We start from the raw sequence: 16424 nt of genomic DNA, 5'->3' as shown, positions 1-16424 counted from the left end.
GGGAAAAAAAAAGCACATTGATTAACTCATCAGTAGGGGGAGGGGCAGAGCACCAAAACCAACCAGCTAAAAATTTAACCAGAATCCCTGATTTAAAAAGAACTCACAAATTTAACCCTTTCATCCCATCTTGGGACACCCTATTTTCACCATGTTTGAAAGTATTGTCTATTTCCATTTTCCTTCTTTAATAGTTCTTCGTGATTTGCATCTGAAACTCACCTTAACAACTTTATTTATGGCAGAGATTTCCACATTCTACCCAACTTTATTAAAAAGGACCTGTTGACCATCACAATGTAATTGATTGGAAAGGAAGCTGAAGCAATGCAGAGGATAATTTCCCTTTGTCATCACAAACATGCTCCTAATTCCAGAATAATTTTAGAAAATTAAAATCTTCAATATGTATTCCAATAGTGCATTGCTGATCAATTTCTGCTCAATGCCACAGCTCCATTGTCTTCAGGAGTGACTGAGCCCATAACATTCTTGAACTGATATCTGTTTAAATTCTCTTTCTAGTGATGTCACATTGTTTTTGGGCTGCAATATTTTCTCCAGTTCATATTATACCACCTTCACTTATTTTCTTTTCTATCTCTAAAGCCCCTTTCACACTTGCGTCCCACTAAATTGGCTGTTCAGTGCCCTGGGGTAGGAATGGGGGCTTTGGCTTTTCACACTTGACCACTCCTGTCTGGGACCCTGAACGCTTTCACATTTGCAAGGAGCCATCCCCATGATTCGGACTGTTCTACCTTCTACTGGTGATGTCATGATGTATTGAGTGATGATGGACCTGCCCTAAATCCTGATCAATGTATTATGATCTTATATTTGAACAAAATTAATCATGCCTAATTATAACATAATTAAGCTTTATGTACAGCACAGTATGAGCCCTTCAGCCCCTGTTGTTATTGTGCAGACCTATATAAACCTTTGTAAGGGACTGTGAGAAAGTCCTAGCAATAAATAGCAATAGTGGACAACTTTTAAACAGGGTGAGAAAGTTTGTAGTGCAATAGCACACAATTTATATGCATGGAAAAGTTGGTAGCAATATCATGTATAATTTATAAAGACCATGGGAAAAAGCGATGGTGTATTTGCCCTCTCTCTGCTGCATGGCACAGAGCATTCATGGAGGGGTTTCTCTGCCACATGGCATTCTAGGAATTCAGGTCCGCCATTGCTTTTTCCCCATGGTCTTTATAAATTGTGCGCTATTGTGCTACCTACTTTCCCATGCTGTTTAAAAATTGTCTGCTATTGCTATTTATTTCCTCTCTCTCCCATTGTGACTTTCCCACAGCAAAGTTTATACCTTCATTTTTGCTTCAAGTTCCTGCACTCATACAGGGTCATTTCAATCCCACAATGCAACTGCCCATTTCACACTTGCCTGATTGCAATGCCAGCGTCTGCAGGTGCTGGGGATTGTAATAGGGGTTGAGGCTGTCAAACCCCGGCTTTGCATGACATCATCTGACGCTGGCGTTGAGCTGATTTTGCAAGTGTGAAAGGGGCTCGAGTCATTTCTTGGTATATTCCTGGATTTATTTAATAGTCAACCTGACGCAGCTACCCCAAAATTCTTCTCTAATCATCTGCACAGCTTACATTTACTTCCAAACAACTGTTTCTTTTTCCAAATCTGCAACATTTTTGAATTCCTATCTGTCATCTTGACTTTGATCTTTATCAGGACAAAGACAGATATTTTGAAACACTCCACTGTTCTTTGGATAAAAGTTTCTCCTGATTTATATTCAAAACAATGCAACCACAAAATGGATTCAACCCTTCAAAATGAACAGGCTTTTTCTCCAATGAGTAGTTGCTTCGTCAGTGATAACGTTGAACAGCATGTGACCTGAGAGGCATAAAACCAGCTCTGCAGAGGAACAGATGCTGGATGTGTCGTTGAAACACAAAAATGCTGGAGGAACTCAGCAGGTCTCACAAGAGGCAAAGATAAGTTTTTGGCCTGAGCTCTTCAAGGTTTGAAGCACCTGAATGAAAAAGCTGGGGGAAGAAGAGGAGGAGCACAGGCCGACTGGCAAAATGCAATCATTGAAAATAGAGAGGAAAGGTAAAATTGATTGCGCGGGGGTGGTGGGTGAGGGGCTCTGAGAATGCAGACCTGGAGGAAAGGAGACAGAAGTGTAAGTGGTTTGAAATGAAAAGTCATAAATCAAAACCTGTCTGCAGCCATTAGAACATAGCTTCCAGAAATGTAAGTAGCTAGCTCGAACTAGGCTGGGGCTAACACCATGTCTGGAATTCTACATTAGGACTCTGCCAGGGACAGCATTAGCCACAGCAGTAATGAAAGGACCTAGAAGAGAGGGGAGCAGAGTCATAGCACTGTTCTGCAGGTTGATACTGCCTGGTTGTGATGCCTATGGCTCCATCCAGCCTTTAAAAGGCCTGTTAAGGGAGCCAATGGTGTTTTTAAAAAAATCTGCAACCACCCATGTCTGTACCTAAGATGGCTGTGCCTGTGCTGGGTAATATATCATGACAGTGTAGCACAAATAAATGCTCTCACAAATGGAGGGATAATAAACACTTTTATTAGCTTATAGCTAAGGGTATAGTTCAACAGTGGTCTTCAGAAGGGTTCTGGGCTTAGGTGGGAAACCAGGGCAGATGGGGGTGGAGCCAGGAGGTGAGGCCAGCCATCAGCACCACACACTACCAGTGAATCCCAGTTCACTGCATTCACCCCTTCCTGTAGAATTTAGGGTCTATGAATGAAGGCAGAGAACATAGGTTCAGAAAAATAGTTGAAAAATATACAGTTATTTAGAAATTTACAGATTTAATAAGTCTGGGGGTCTGGAGATCCTGGTGGAATGCCTGAGCACTGGGGGGGCCTTGGACTCCTTGTGTTTCCTGATCCCCTTGAGAGGGAGGAGAGACAGACTGGGACTCTGGCTCAACGGTGGAGGGGGATGCACTTTCCTCCTGAACCGGATCCCCTGAGGCCCTGACTGGGGGCGGTGAGAATGAGCTCGTATAGGCTTATGTGGGATTGGTGTGGAGCAGTTTCACCCTCTCCCCCAGGGGGTCGGTCTTGTTTCTCCTCGCATGCTTTCTGAGAAGAACTGGACCAGGAGTGGTGAACCACATTGGGAGTGTAGTTCCCTTTGCTGACCTTCTTTCAAAATTGAATAGGAGCTCGAGAGGAGTAACGTTGGTCGCGGTACATAGTAGCGACCGGATGGAATGGAGTGCCATAGGGAGGACTTCCTGCCAGCGTGAGTCTGGAAGGCCTTTTGGGTTCAGGGCCAGTTTGACAGCCTTCCAGACTGTGGCATTCTCCTTTTCAACCTACCCATTCCCCCGGGGGTTGTAGCTAGTAGTCCTGCTGGATGCGATGCCCCTCACCAGCAGGTACTGATGTAGCTCGTCACTCATAAAGACTGAGCCCCGGTCGCTATGAATATAGTTGAGATACCCGAACAGGGCAAAAATGGAGTCTAGGACCTTTATGACTGATGAAGTGAATGTGTCTGGACATGGAATGGTGAACAGGAAGTGGGAGTACTCATCAATGATAGAGAGGAAGAAGGAGTTCCTGTTCATGGAGGGGAGAGGTCCATTAAAATCGATCCTGAGCCACTCGAAGGGCCTGGATGTCTTGATCCGGTGGGCCTTTGTGGGTGATAGAAGTGCGGCTTCCATTCCACGCAGACCAGGCGGAACCTGTGGCTTTAAAGAGAGGGCGAACCTTATGAGCGTATTGAGGGATCCACTGGGCGTAATATGAAAAAAAAACCCAAACATCTCCTCAAAGCTTTTGTGATCCTGGGAACAGGGAGCTCTGACAGGGGTCACATCCTATCAGGATCGGGGCCAATGATGCCATTCTCCACCACGTAGCCAAGGATAGCCAGCCATTTAGTCCTGAACACACCCTTGTTAGTTATAAGCGAAGTTCAAGGCTTTTGCCGCATGGAGAAAATTCTGGAGGTTGGCATCATGGTCTTACAAGGTATGGCCACAGATGGTGATGTTATTGAGGTAGGGGAAGGTAGCCTTCAACATGTACTCGTCCATCATTCTGTCCATCTGCCTCTGGAAGATAGAAACCCCGTTAGTGATACCAAAATGGACCCTCCAGAATTGATAGAGACGACTGTTAGTCTCAAATGCCATATGTCCACGGTCCTAGGAACGGACTGGCAGCTGGTGATAAGCAGCTTTCAGGTCGATGGTCAAATAGACCCGATACTGCACAATATCATTCACCATGTCCGAAATTTGAGGAAGGGGGTATGCGCCCAAGAGTGTGTACCAATTAATAGCTTGGTTATAGTCAATTACTAGCCTGGATTTGTTTTCCCCTTTTACCACTACCACTTGCGCTCTCCACGGGCTGGTGGTTGATTCGATGATACCTTCGTCGAGCAGATGTTGTGTCTCAGACTTTACAAAATCTCAGTCTGTTGTGCTGTACCTCCTGCTCTTGGTAAAAATAGATTTGCAGTCCAAGGACAGAATCGGGAAGAGAGGTGGAGAGGCTGCAAGTGGGTTCTGATTTTAGGGGCCCTCCATTCCGAACCGTTACAGGGGGGAGGGGACCAGAGTACTCCAAGGTAAGATGAACAGGAAGTTCAGACCCAACAGTACCAGAGCACACAATTCATCAAGTACATATAGGTACATATAGGTGAATCTTACAGAACTCCCCCCCCTTCAAACGACAGATGTACTACAGGTACACAATCCTTTATCCAGACATCTAAAATCCGGAAAGCTCCAAAATCCGGCAAGTAGGGAGAAACCGGCAGCACGAGTCTGGCGGGCGATGGGGAGAGACCGGCAGTGCGAGTCAGCCGGGCGAGGGGGAGAGACCAGCAGCGCGAATCAGGTGGGCGAGGGGGGGGACACCCGCAGTGCGTGTCAGGCGGGTGAGGGGGTGAGACTCGCAGTGTGAGTTGGGCAGGCAAGAGAGGGAGACCAGCAGCATGAGTCGGGTGAGTGAGGGGGGGGAACCAACAGCGCGAGGGGGGGGACCGATAGCACGAGTCAGGCGGGCAAGAGGGAGGGGACCGACAGCGTGAGTCGCGAGGGTACGGGTGGGAGACCGGCAGCTCGAGTTGGGCGGGCGAGGTGGGGGGGGGGGAGGAGATGGCAGCGCGACTGGAATGGGGTGGGGGTGAATACAGCAGCACAATTCGGGTGGGTTTAAATCTGGCTTTCCGATATCCGGAAAAATCCAAAATTTGGGACACACTATCCCCCAAGAGTTCCAGATAAAGGACTGTTGAATACGCGTAGAATGTGAATGGGGCACGAGGAATACGTGATGATTGAAAGGATACATCTTTAGGTTGTACTCTTGCACAGTCTGTGAGTCTATGAAGTTTCAGTAGAGCCTGTGTTGATTAGGCATTTAGTGGAATCTTTGTTTACCTTCACAGTCACTCTGGAGTTCCTGAGCTGGTGAGGTCTGTCCTGATCTAGGACCATCGAGGCTTGGACCTCAGAGACTCCATACTCCTCAGTCCAGTGGCCCCCACCATCCTGGGTTGCGCTGCGAGGGTAAGATGGTGTCGACCTCGTGGTGCAGCAAGATGGCCGCCCTCCCTCCTCCTCTGATGATGATGGCACCAAGGTTGAATTTGGGTAGCGGCAAGATGGCCGCTGAGGCTTTTTGCACCATTTCCTCAAATCCATCAGTGTGTAGCGCAGCAAGTGGGCTCGGGTGAATTCGGGGCAGATGGCTAGAATCAGATGTGGGAGCGGTGCAGGCCATGGACTTCCCCGGGCTTCACATCGCGTTGCAAACCCTTGCCCAATGTCCTTTTTGCCACAGCCGTAACACAGTGAGTCTTTAGCCGGGCAACGAGATTGGGGATGCTGGCTCTTGCTGCAGAAAAAGCACTCCCTAGCGCATGAAGTGGCAGCTGTTAGGGCTGGGATAGCAGGAGCAGCTGGTCCTTGGAAGGGCTCACCTAGATGAGCGAGTTCACTGGCTGCAAGGTCGTCATTCTCGAGCTTGGTCTGTTCCAATGATTTGGCCAGTTCAATGAGGCTAGCCAGGTCCTTCTTTCCTAACTCAAGCAGTCACTGCCTTATGCGTCTCGAGCAGAACCCCCACAACTCGAGTGTCACGGATCTGTTCTTCCTCACGAACATGGCCCGTGGCTGTTTCGTACCTGCACTTCTTGGCAAGCATCCACAGATCCAGCAGGTAGTCATTGATGGTTTCTCCTGGCCATTGGCGATGTAGAGCGAGTCGGTGCCTCGCTAGGACCTCATTTTGCGACTTCAGGTACCATGCTTTCAAGGCCTCAATGGCAGCATCATATGTCGTTCAGTCCCTGATCACTGCATACCCTTTCGTTCCTACCCTCGAAATGAGTGCAGACTTCCTGAGTTCATCGGTGTGGAAGACATCTCTGGTGGCATTCAGGTAGACCGGGAAGCAGTCTAGCCAATCTGTGAACTCCTCAGCCACGTTGGGGGATAGAGAGTCTATTAGCAGCATCCCAGGTTTGAGTAGCTCTTCCATCGTTTGAGGAATAAGCTAATAAAATTGTAGTGCGAATAAAAGCTCTCACGACTAGAGGGAAATCAAATGCTTTTATTAGCTTATAACTATGGGTAAGGTTTCACAGTAGTCTGTAGAAGGGTTCTGGGTTTAGGCGGGAAACCAAGATTATATGTGAGCAGATGGGGGTGGAGCCAGGAGGCGGGGCCAGCCATCAGCACAACACCCTACCAATGAATCCCAGTTCACTGCAGAAGGCTTGCAGACTCCAGAACAGCAGCAGCAGACCAGCACTGGGCACCAGAAATATGGAGGACACCCCCCACAACTCCATTGAGAAGAAACATGGGGATGACCCTAAAGAGAAGGTGACCATGGCAGCAGACCAGTGATATGCTCAGTGACTGAAGGACTTACACAGGCTGCAAACGGTTGGAAACTTGTGGTCAAAGGATTCACACAGGCTGTGGACCACGGTTAATATGGTCAAAGGACCCAAGCAGACTGCAGGCTGCTGGAGACTGCCTCATGGGAATCAGGCATCAGAAATGGTATTTGAGAGGGTACTGAAGGCAAAAAAGGCTCCTGAAGGGCTTCGGGCACTGAAGGTTACCTGATCATGTTGGAGGTTCGGATCTAGAGCTCAGGTTCCCAATGGTTTGAACAGAAGTCTCTGCAGCTGCAGAGGTTGTGGGAGCACTGGAGGCAAATCCAAAGACACTAGTGTCTCTGAAGGGACTCTCTTTTCATTCTGTTTCTCTTATTGTTCGAGGCACTGGCAATGCTCATGGTGACACTTTGCTTGTTATACGACTGACAAAAGTTGAAATATATCATGTATATTACATTTTTATGTGTCATGTGACAATGAAAGAACATTGAATCTTGATTGAATACAGCAAATAACATATGTAGTGAATGAGTAAGAAATCCCAATGTTAAGAGATTCCATGTGCATTGCCTCAGTTAAACATGGAATGCAGAGGTCTACATTAATGAAATAAGCCAGAACAAAGATCCACATGGGGTCAGTGCAAAGATCAAATTCTAGCTATCCAAAAATTCTCAGTGGGCTTGTCATGTTGCCTGTTGTGTGGATGGTCACTTTCTCTATCTTGAAATGAAAGAAAAAACAAATGAGCTTGGGTGTTCTACACCTTGTGCTATTTTAGGAACTGGTTATACATCTTAAACATGCCATGGATGCTGTAAATGGGATAACCAGTATTACAAGCTCCAATTTTAGTAAAATGGGATTATCACTGGAAGGGATAGTATAGACAGGAGGGACTGAATGGTCACAGTTAACATTTAATACAAGCACAAGTCACAGTCCAGTGATTATTCAATACATTGGAAGAACTGTGGGAGGGTTTGTCACAGTCTGTTCCAGAATTTGATACATTTGCAGAGACAACAGCTTTTTGAAGCAGCTCTTGGGGCCAGCCATTTTTGTGGAATTCAGAGCAAAGCATGCTCTGTGAATGACTGGGGCTTTCTGGTGGATTGACCTGTGCCAGGAAGGTCTTTTTGGGAAGCAAAGTGCTTCATTTTGATTATGACTAACAGTGGAGGTCACTTGGAGAGACTGCTTTATTTTAACTGTTACTAGCAGTAAAGTTACTTGGACAGACCGACCCCAGGGACTTGGAAGCTTTGTGGAGGCTGCCCAGTTCAAGTCTTAACTACAAAAGGACCAGGAGTATTCTAACCACAGCTTGTGTGGATGGACATTTCTTCAACGGCAACACAAGGAGAATTCGTGAGTCTGTAGCAGACACAACTCCAGTCTTCACATCAGTTCAACATTAATTCTGGGCATCACTTTTCCAAGGCCAGTGCTTCAGCACTGAATTTGAAAGACTGAACTTTGGAGTAACTTTCTAGATTTTGGCCTGGACTGTAATGGTGTCCTGTACATAGTTGGGGATAGATTTAGTGTTAAGGATAGTTTAAGAGTTAAGACTATAGCTTAAGAGTAAGAAATAAAATTAGTGGTTTAAAATTAAACATTGTCTGGTTCATTGCCTATTGCTGCTCATTACATGCGGTTCGTAACACCAAGGAAACCTTCTGAGTAAAGAACTTCCTCCAGGATCTGTGGCCGATGCCTAATGTGACTGCATATCAACATATAGATCACATCACAACTTTTTTGGTGGGGGGGGGAACCCATCGGGCCTATTTCTTTTTCTGTTCTCATTTACCTGTGGTTGTGAATGTTTCAAACTTCTCATCGTTAACGTGTACTTTCATCCAGTCAATCATGGGAGTGGGTCTGGAGGCAGGTGGAGACTGAATGTCTGGGAGTAGGTCATCACCATGTCCATTTTCCAATCCAAAATTGGATTCTGCAGTTGAGTCTGCACCGATTCCTGAGTCAATGGTATTCCCACTGGATCCACCACCTATGACTCAACATTGGTTCATAGCAGTTAAGAAAAGATCAAAGTAAATGTTTCGGTAAAAGATTTTTCTGTTAAAAAAAATACAACCGACCCACCAACAGCTAAACTCCTGAGGCCATAGACTGTCTATTGGTACATAGCATTCCAAGAAGAAAAAGAAAGTTCACACAATACTCTGAATAAAATGACTTGGATGGTGTCTGATATTTTGGAATGGACAAAAAAGTGTGGATGATAACGGCTTTTATCGACCATAAAATTACTTTACTGCTGTTATTTCAAACATGAGATAAACTTAAAGAAGACTGGAACATCCCATTGGAAGGGGAAAAAAAGTAAGGTTACTTCAAAATATCTGTAGATTTCATGATTCAATCATTATCACTGAAGTATGAATTCTAACAAGGGACAGAACTGAAAAATTTCAAATCAAAAAATATTTTACAAAAATTTACCTGGAAATCCTGGTCTCCCACCAGAAGCAGAGGTTCCTTCTACTGTGTGATAATGTGTGTCATATTCTGCACCAAAAGAAAATGACACACAATATACTGAGAGCCAACAAAGAATATGAATGGTTTGGGATCTATTTTATCATAAAAATGCAAGTCACATCAAATATAGGAATCTTTATTAACCAGTAATTTTTTTTAGGTCTCTCAAACACAAATCTCTACGATTATTGTATCATCCTAAAATGACACAGGTATTTAGAGAGATCAAGTTAAGTTTATTGTCATCTGATTGTACAAGTACAACCCAACAAAACAGCGTCCTCCAGTCCTGTTACATATGGAGGGTAAGTATTACATCTATACTAATAAATAAATATTGTTTCATGAATATGAGAGTCTCAGATGATTAGCTGTACATAACAATATCTTTTACTTCTCATCAGCATTTAAGGTAATTGAGATCATGAAAATAAAATCAAGATGTCCATAATCATCTGGTTCAGCAGGATCTTGAAAAGTTAAAACAACAGCCTAACATGTGCTTCCAGGCAGCAAGTGGAGATTTTATTAATTCACATGTTGTGCTTCATTGGCATGGCCAACATTTATTCCCATCTCAAATGCCACTGATAAAATAGTGATAAGCCACCTACTTGGAGATATTACAATAGCCGAGAAGGAAAGATGTCAGCATTCAGACCCAGAAGGTGACGGAGGAAGATTAATCTATTTGCAAGTCAGAATTATGTGTGTCTTGTAAAGGAATCTGCAACTGGTAGTATTTTCTGGTGCCATCCATATCCTTTCAAATGGTAGAGATTGTTCAAGCAACATTCATGCTGATCAACTCCAATGCACTGTACAGGCAGATCGTATTGCAGCCGGGGAGCTCAAGTGAAGGGAATTATTGTGGAAAGTATCCTCATCAGGTGAACTGCTTAGTTCTAAATGATGAAGAGCTGTGGAGTTGCTCATCCAGGTGAGTGAAAAATATTTTCATCACAGCTCTAACTCTAAGAAAACCTTTGGTAATTCAGGATTTGAGTAACTTGTGAGATAAAACTTCCTCTTGTTGCCACAGCATTTATATGGTTGGATTTATTTATGTTCCTGGTCAATGCAATTGGATATTGGGGGTTAGTAGTTTCCTGCTATGTGACTCACCTCCTGAAATGCCAAAGTCGTTCCAATGTCTAGGCACATAATACACTGTAACATTATAAAGAGAGCTGGATAAGATCATTAAAAAATGCTGGTACATACTACTCTTGAACAAAAACAACTAAAAAAAAATCAAAGCAGCTTGGAAGTAAGAAAAAAGTTAATTACAGATTGAACAAAAGAAAGCTGAGATACTTTCTTGGAATCTTTTACCTGATGAATCAGTGATGTTCTCTGTTGTGTTCGAAGAACCTTCTCCAAAGACACTTCCACTACTACTCATATTGGTGTTGTTGCTAACAGTTGCTGAGGAAGTTGAGCAAAGAATAGTCAAGAGCATACATCAGCTTTCAATTGTAATTAATTTCTAACTTTATTTTAAATGGACAAACCTTGGTAAAAGGATAAGGTCGGCTCTACATATGAATACTCTGGGTGAATCTTATATTTTGTCAGAATAATTAATATTGGAATTCATCAATGGAAACTTGAATGCAACCAACAAATAGATGTCCCTTAGGCAATTTGTAAATGTAGGCTAAGCAGATTCTGTAAAAACCTGAGGCTATTTAAAAACTTTTAAAATGAAATTTCACATGCTGATAAGTGGAGTACTATTCAATTTTAATTCATTACGAACAAACACGACTCATTAGATACATTTCTGTATTTGCTTGTTCAAGGAAGGATCATTACCAAAATCATTCATTGCCATCCTTTGTTGAACATGAAAGGGTGGTTGTAAACATCCTTATTGAAACACTGCTGTCTGTGATGTGAAGAAGTTCCCACAGTGCTGTTAAGCAGAATTCTGATTCAGAGCAATAAAGAAATGGGGATATATTTTCATGTCAGGATGACATATTGGTATAATGGGAGAAGAATTGTCCATAACAGTATTTCCATGACAGTATTTCTATGAAACCAGCTTCCCCCATCTTTCTGAGATATAAATATTGCCAAAGAAGGAGAAGAGAGATGCAGCAATGCATCTTGTTGATGAACACATTGCAGACAGCATTCAGCAATGGTAGAGAAGGTAAATGTTCAAGGGAAGGAAACAAGTAGCAAATAGTTAATGTTTTGGCTCAATGATCTTTCATCTGACTGGACAGCTAAATTATACTGAAATTCATGGCATGAGGCCAGGATAATCTCTCTCTCTTAATGTCAATAAAACAAAGGAGACTTCAGAATAAGGGGTAAAACACCCCTGATGTGGAGTTGAAGTGGAGACAGTAGATAGCTTCAAGTTCCTGAGAGTAGTAATTTGCAATGTCCTGACCTTGGCAGGTCAAAATTCCAAATGTTAACATGGCAGTGAAGAAGACACACCATGTCTCCACTTCCTTAGAACTCCTACACCATCAAAAGATTTACAGCTGGATGTAACATGGAGTGGTATCAGAGCTATGTTCGGAAGAAGCTACAGCAGGTGATAAATGTAGCTAAGAACAGCATACACACTTCCCACCCCTCCATTGACTCCAACTACACTTCCTGCTTCCTTGTTAAGGCAGCCAACATACCAAATGAACCATCACAATCTGGACACACTCTATTCTCCTTTCCCTCATTGGTGAAAAGTTCGAAGAGTAGGAAATCACACGTTAACAGGTTTAAAGGCAGTTTCTTACCCATGTTTGCCAGGCTACTGAACAAACTCTTCAATAGTGCTCTCATGCTACATATTAATTGATGATTCTCATTATCACCCGATATTCTGTAACGACTCTTGCTCGTGAAAGAGCTCTTCTCACTGTGTGCAGTTTAATGTGACAATGAACTTGAAACATCAGATGAAATATCTTGACCTGAGGCTTAATTGTGGAAGATATTCTACCTCATTGCCATAATCCTGCATTATCCTAGTGACTCCTTCTCTTAATGACTAGCTGTTCCCTATCTGTAAAATTTATTAATCCTGTTTTGAATTAATGAAATGACTGGCCTACCAGAGGAAGAATGACAAAAGTTTACAAATCTGATTGAAAGAATTCCTCCTAATTTTAGTACTAAATGGTTAATCCTGTAATCTGAGATTCTGTAGTCTGGCCCCAGATTTCAGAGTCAGGTAAAACATCCTTCCTGCATCTTGTCCATCAAGCTCTTTAAAAAAATGAGCAAATTTCAATAAGTTTTCTTTTCTTTCTTCCACACATCACAGAAAGCCTCAGACTACTTCAACTCCATTTACTTCATCTCTCCTTATAATCAATTATGGACTGGCTGATTAAGATCATTGCTTGCAAATCAACATTTGACAAAAATGAGAGGGCAATAAAGGAAGGCATAGAGAGAATAGACAGTCAGAATTTTTCCCAGGTGGAAAATGTCAATATATCACAGGGTATGCATTTGACGTGAGCAGGGAGAGATTAAAAGGAGATGTGGGTTTGGGGGAGGGGGGGTTGGAGGTAACCATATGCACCAGAAATGGGAGAACACCACTCCACTCCAGTGCTGAGAAGGAGAAGCCTGGGAGATGGCCCAATAGGGAAAGTGACCATGACAGCAAATCACTGAAGGCCTCAGTGGCTGAAGTGCTCACACAGGCTCTGGGCTGCTGGAGATTGGCTCATGGGAACCAGGTATAGGAGCCAGGATTCGAGAGGTGTTGAGGTTAAGGAGGGCACACAAAGAGCGTCGGGCACTGAAAGTTTCCTGATCATATTGGAGGTTTGAATCGGAGCTTGGGTTGCCAATGTTTGGAGTAGGAGTTTGTGTGGCTGAAGAGGCGGCGAGAGTACTGGAGGCAAATCCACAGACACTCAGCAACACTGAAGGGACTCTCTTTTGCTCCTCTTTTATTGTTGGGGGCACCGAGCAATGCCAGTGGCACCTCTTCATGTGCCTTTATGTCTTCCAAAACTTAACATATTTAATGTATAATTACATTTTGTGTATTAGTACATGACAATAAAGGAATCTTGAATCGTGAATATCCCTCCATTCTCTGCATATTCTAACAGCATCTTAAACTCTATGATTGTATCTGCTCCCACCACTACTCCTAGCAGTCTATTACAAGCATGTATCACCCTCTGTGTAAAGAAAATATGGTTACCTCCAACCCCACCTCCTCCAAACCCACATCTCCTTTTAATCTCTCCCCGCTCACGTCAATGCATACCCTGCGGTATATTGACATTTTCCACCTGCCTTCCTTAAATTTATAAACTTCAATCAGGTTGCCACTCAGCCGCCAATGTTCCAGAGAAAATGACCCAAGCTTGTCCAGACAATATTAATAAATCTTTTCTGTCGCCAACCAAAGGCTCCACATCTTTCCTTCAATGGGGTGATTGCAATGGAATTAAAATGATAAACTTCCTCTTTACCTGTTCTTTCATTGTCTCCACTCACTGAGATCTCAAGTTCTGATCCAATGTGAGAACCATTCTCACTGAGAGAAGAGGTCACAGGCATTGATGATGTCTGCATTTTCTTGTAAACTATGGAGATGTTCTGACTTCTGGCTGTGTTCAATATTTCATTAGTTTCAAAGGTTATGTTGCAAAGTTGCAATCAATTACACATCCAAGTGGGTAAATAGTTTTGGAACAAACATCCATTGACAGTTGGTGGTATATGAGGAGTGGAGTATTTTAAAATAATATGTTAACCAACAGTGCAAATTGAAAAGTACATTATAGCAACTTAGAATATAGTTAAGTTTATTATCATGGCATTGTACAAGTACAACCCCGATAAAACAGAACTCTGTGGTCCTCAGCGCAAAACATGCAGAAATACAACCAGACATAATATACATACAGTCAAATACATATGCAAGACAAGTATTTCATCTGTACAAATAAATAAATAAATAACTGTTGTTTCACGAATATGAGAGTCTTGGATGGTTAATATGAGCAGTTCCTTTGGTCATTCAGCATTCTCACTACCTGTGGGAAGAAGCTGTTCTTCAGACTGGTAGTCCTGGCTCAGATACTCCTGTATCTCTTTTCCATTGAAAGCAACATGCGGTGTGCAGGGTGGAAGGGGTCCTCAATGATTTTATGCATCCATTTCAGACAACAATCCCAGTGGATCATGTCAATGGGGTGGGGGGGGGGGGGTGGGGAGGGAGAAAGTAGTGATCCTCTCTGCCGCTCTTATGGTCCTGGGGATTGACCTCCTATCCATTTCTCTGCAGCAACCGTACCACACTCTCAATAGACCTCATATTGAAGGTTGATATCATGGTGGCTGGTAGACTTGCCTGCTTCAGTTTTCTCAGGAAGTACAGTTGCTGTTGCGCCTTCCTGCTAAATGAGGAGATGTTGATTGTCCACAATAGGTCACAAGATAAGTGAACTCCAAGGAACTTGCTGCTCTCCACTCTCTCTACTACAGAGTTGTTGATGTGTAGTTGAGGATGGTCATTCCTGGTCCTCCTGAAGTCTATAATCATCTCCTTTGCCTTGTCCATGTTGAGATGCAGGTCATTACTCTCACACCATTTCATGAGATTTTCCGCCTCTTCTTGATAGTGCTACCCATTGTTGTTGCTGATGAGGCCAGGTGCTGTTGTGTCATCAGAAAACTTAATGACATTGTTTGAGCTGGATCTTGCAATGCAGTCACAGGTCAGTAATGTGCACAGGAGCAGGCTGAGTACACAGCCCTGAGGGGCACCATTGCTCAGCGAGATGGTGCTTGACATTCTGCTACTGACACGGACAAACTGTAGTCTTTTCGTTTGGAGGTCCAAAGTCCAGTAACATAGGGGGTTGTTGAGTCCCAGCAGGGGCAGTTTCTTCACCAGCTTCTGGGGAATGATCATATTAAACATTGAGAAGAAGTCAATGAGGCATCATTCTCCAGGTGGGTCAGGATGGAGGTCAAGGCTCTTCCATCATATGTGGAACAGTTTCTTCGATAGGTGAATTTAAATAGGACCAGCATCTCTGAGCTGTGTGCTTTGATGTCTTCCATCACCAGACACTGGAATAATTTTAAAATGATGGAGGGCAGAGCCACAGGGTGGTTGTCATTGAGGCCTGCTATTGCCATCTTCTAGGATGATGGTGGTTGTCTTTAAATCTGTGGGAACGATGGACTGCTGCAGTGAGGTGTTGAAGACCTCTGTCAATTGGTCTGTGCAATCCTTCAGTTCCTGATAAGTATGTCATTTGGTTCCACTGCCTTGTGTGGATTCACCTTGGGTAGGGTTCTCCTCACCTTAGCCGTGGCTATGCAGGAGGCCCGTTCATCGGGGGACACAGGTTTCTTTGGTGTCTTCCTGTTCTTCTCATCAAACCGTGCATAGAAGATGTAACTTAGACATTATCAATTTTAACATTGTAGGAATAGGTAATTGAAAACAGACTTTTGAAAGTAATGTAGAAATGGCTTTGCATCCATTTCTGGTGAATCCAAACTTTTTTGAAATTATGCCTACATTCACTTAAAGCAGTATGCAAGTCCTGGTCAATGAGATTAAAAAGCAAGAGAGATATCTTCTGCACCAGGGGGCCAGGAAACCAGAAAGGCCTGGGATAGACAGTTTCAATAGACCCTTTCAGGTGGCCTGAACACCCCCTTGTAAAGCCGCATAATCTTCCCCCTTGCGGCAGAAGCGCCTCCGAGGTGCTGACGCCAACTCTCCTTGGGGAGGGATAATTGGCAGAGTGTTGGGCTCCACTGACACACCTGAATGTGCAGCTGCTGTAAGCTGCTGCCTGGAGCGGGCTGATGACTCCATCAGCCTGCGACCCAACTCCCTGCCAGTTCCTTTCCCCACTGCCTGACAGCCTTCACCCTGCTAGCTGACAGCCCCCCTGCCATGCTACCTGACAGCCCACCCCACTGGGGAGGAGAGGTCAGTGGGGGCCTGTGGGGCAGGGGGCGGCTGGCAGGGCAGAGGCGGCCTTCAAGGCAGGG

General features: G+C 44.0%; 1 protein-coding gene and 2 long non-coding RNA genes across 3 annotated transcripts in view; 1 reads left to right on the top strand and 2 right to left on the bottom strand.

Annotated features, from left to right (window-relative positions):
* LOC138758248 (polycystin-1-like protein 1) overlaps positions 1–1690 on the bottom strand; it is a 140707-nt gene extending 139017 nt beyond the window's left edge. Inside the window, exon 1 of the mRNA XM_069926933.1 lies at positions 1627–1690. Coding sequence (XP_069783034.1) covers positions 1627–1690 — 64 coding nt within the window. The remainder of the gene's footprint in view (positions 1–1626) is intronic.
* Positions 1691–1909: 219 nt separating this feature from the next.
* Positions 1910–8521, top strand: LOC138750162 (uncharacterized). Its single transcript, XR_011349124.1, has 2 exons — positions 1910–2098; positions 5439–8521. It is a non-coding gene; the product is annotated as an uncharacterized lncRNA (long non-coding RNA).
* A 203-nt stretch (positions 8522–8724) lies between these two features.
* Positions 8725–10834, bottom strand: LOC138750157 (uncharacterized). The gene is made up of 3 exons (XR_011349122.1): positions 10749–10834; positions 9375–9440; positions 8725–8919 (listed from the first exon to the last, which is right to left on the bottom strand). It is a non-coding gene; the product is annotated as an uncharacterized lncRNA (long non-coding RNA).
* Between the last annotated feature and the right edge of the window lie 5590 nt (positions 10835–16424).

Source organism: Narcine bancroftii, chromosome 1 (genome assembly GCF_036971445.1).
Source record: "Narcine bancroftii isolate sNarBan1 chromosome 1, sNarBan1.hap1, whole genome shotgun sequence".
Lineage (NCBI taxonomy): Eukaryota > Metazoa > Chordata > Chondrichthyes > Torpediniformes > Narcinidae > Narcine > Narcine bancroftii.
The sequence above is the reverse complement of the archived record's forward strand: the minus strand, read 5'-3'. Positions and strand labels throughout refer to the sequence as shown.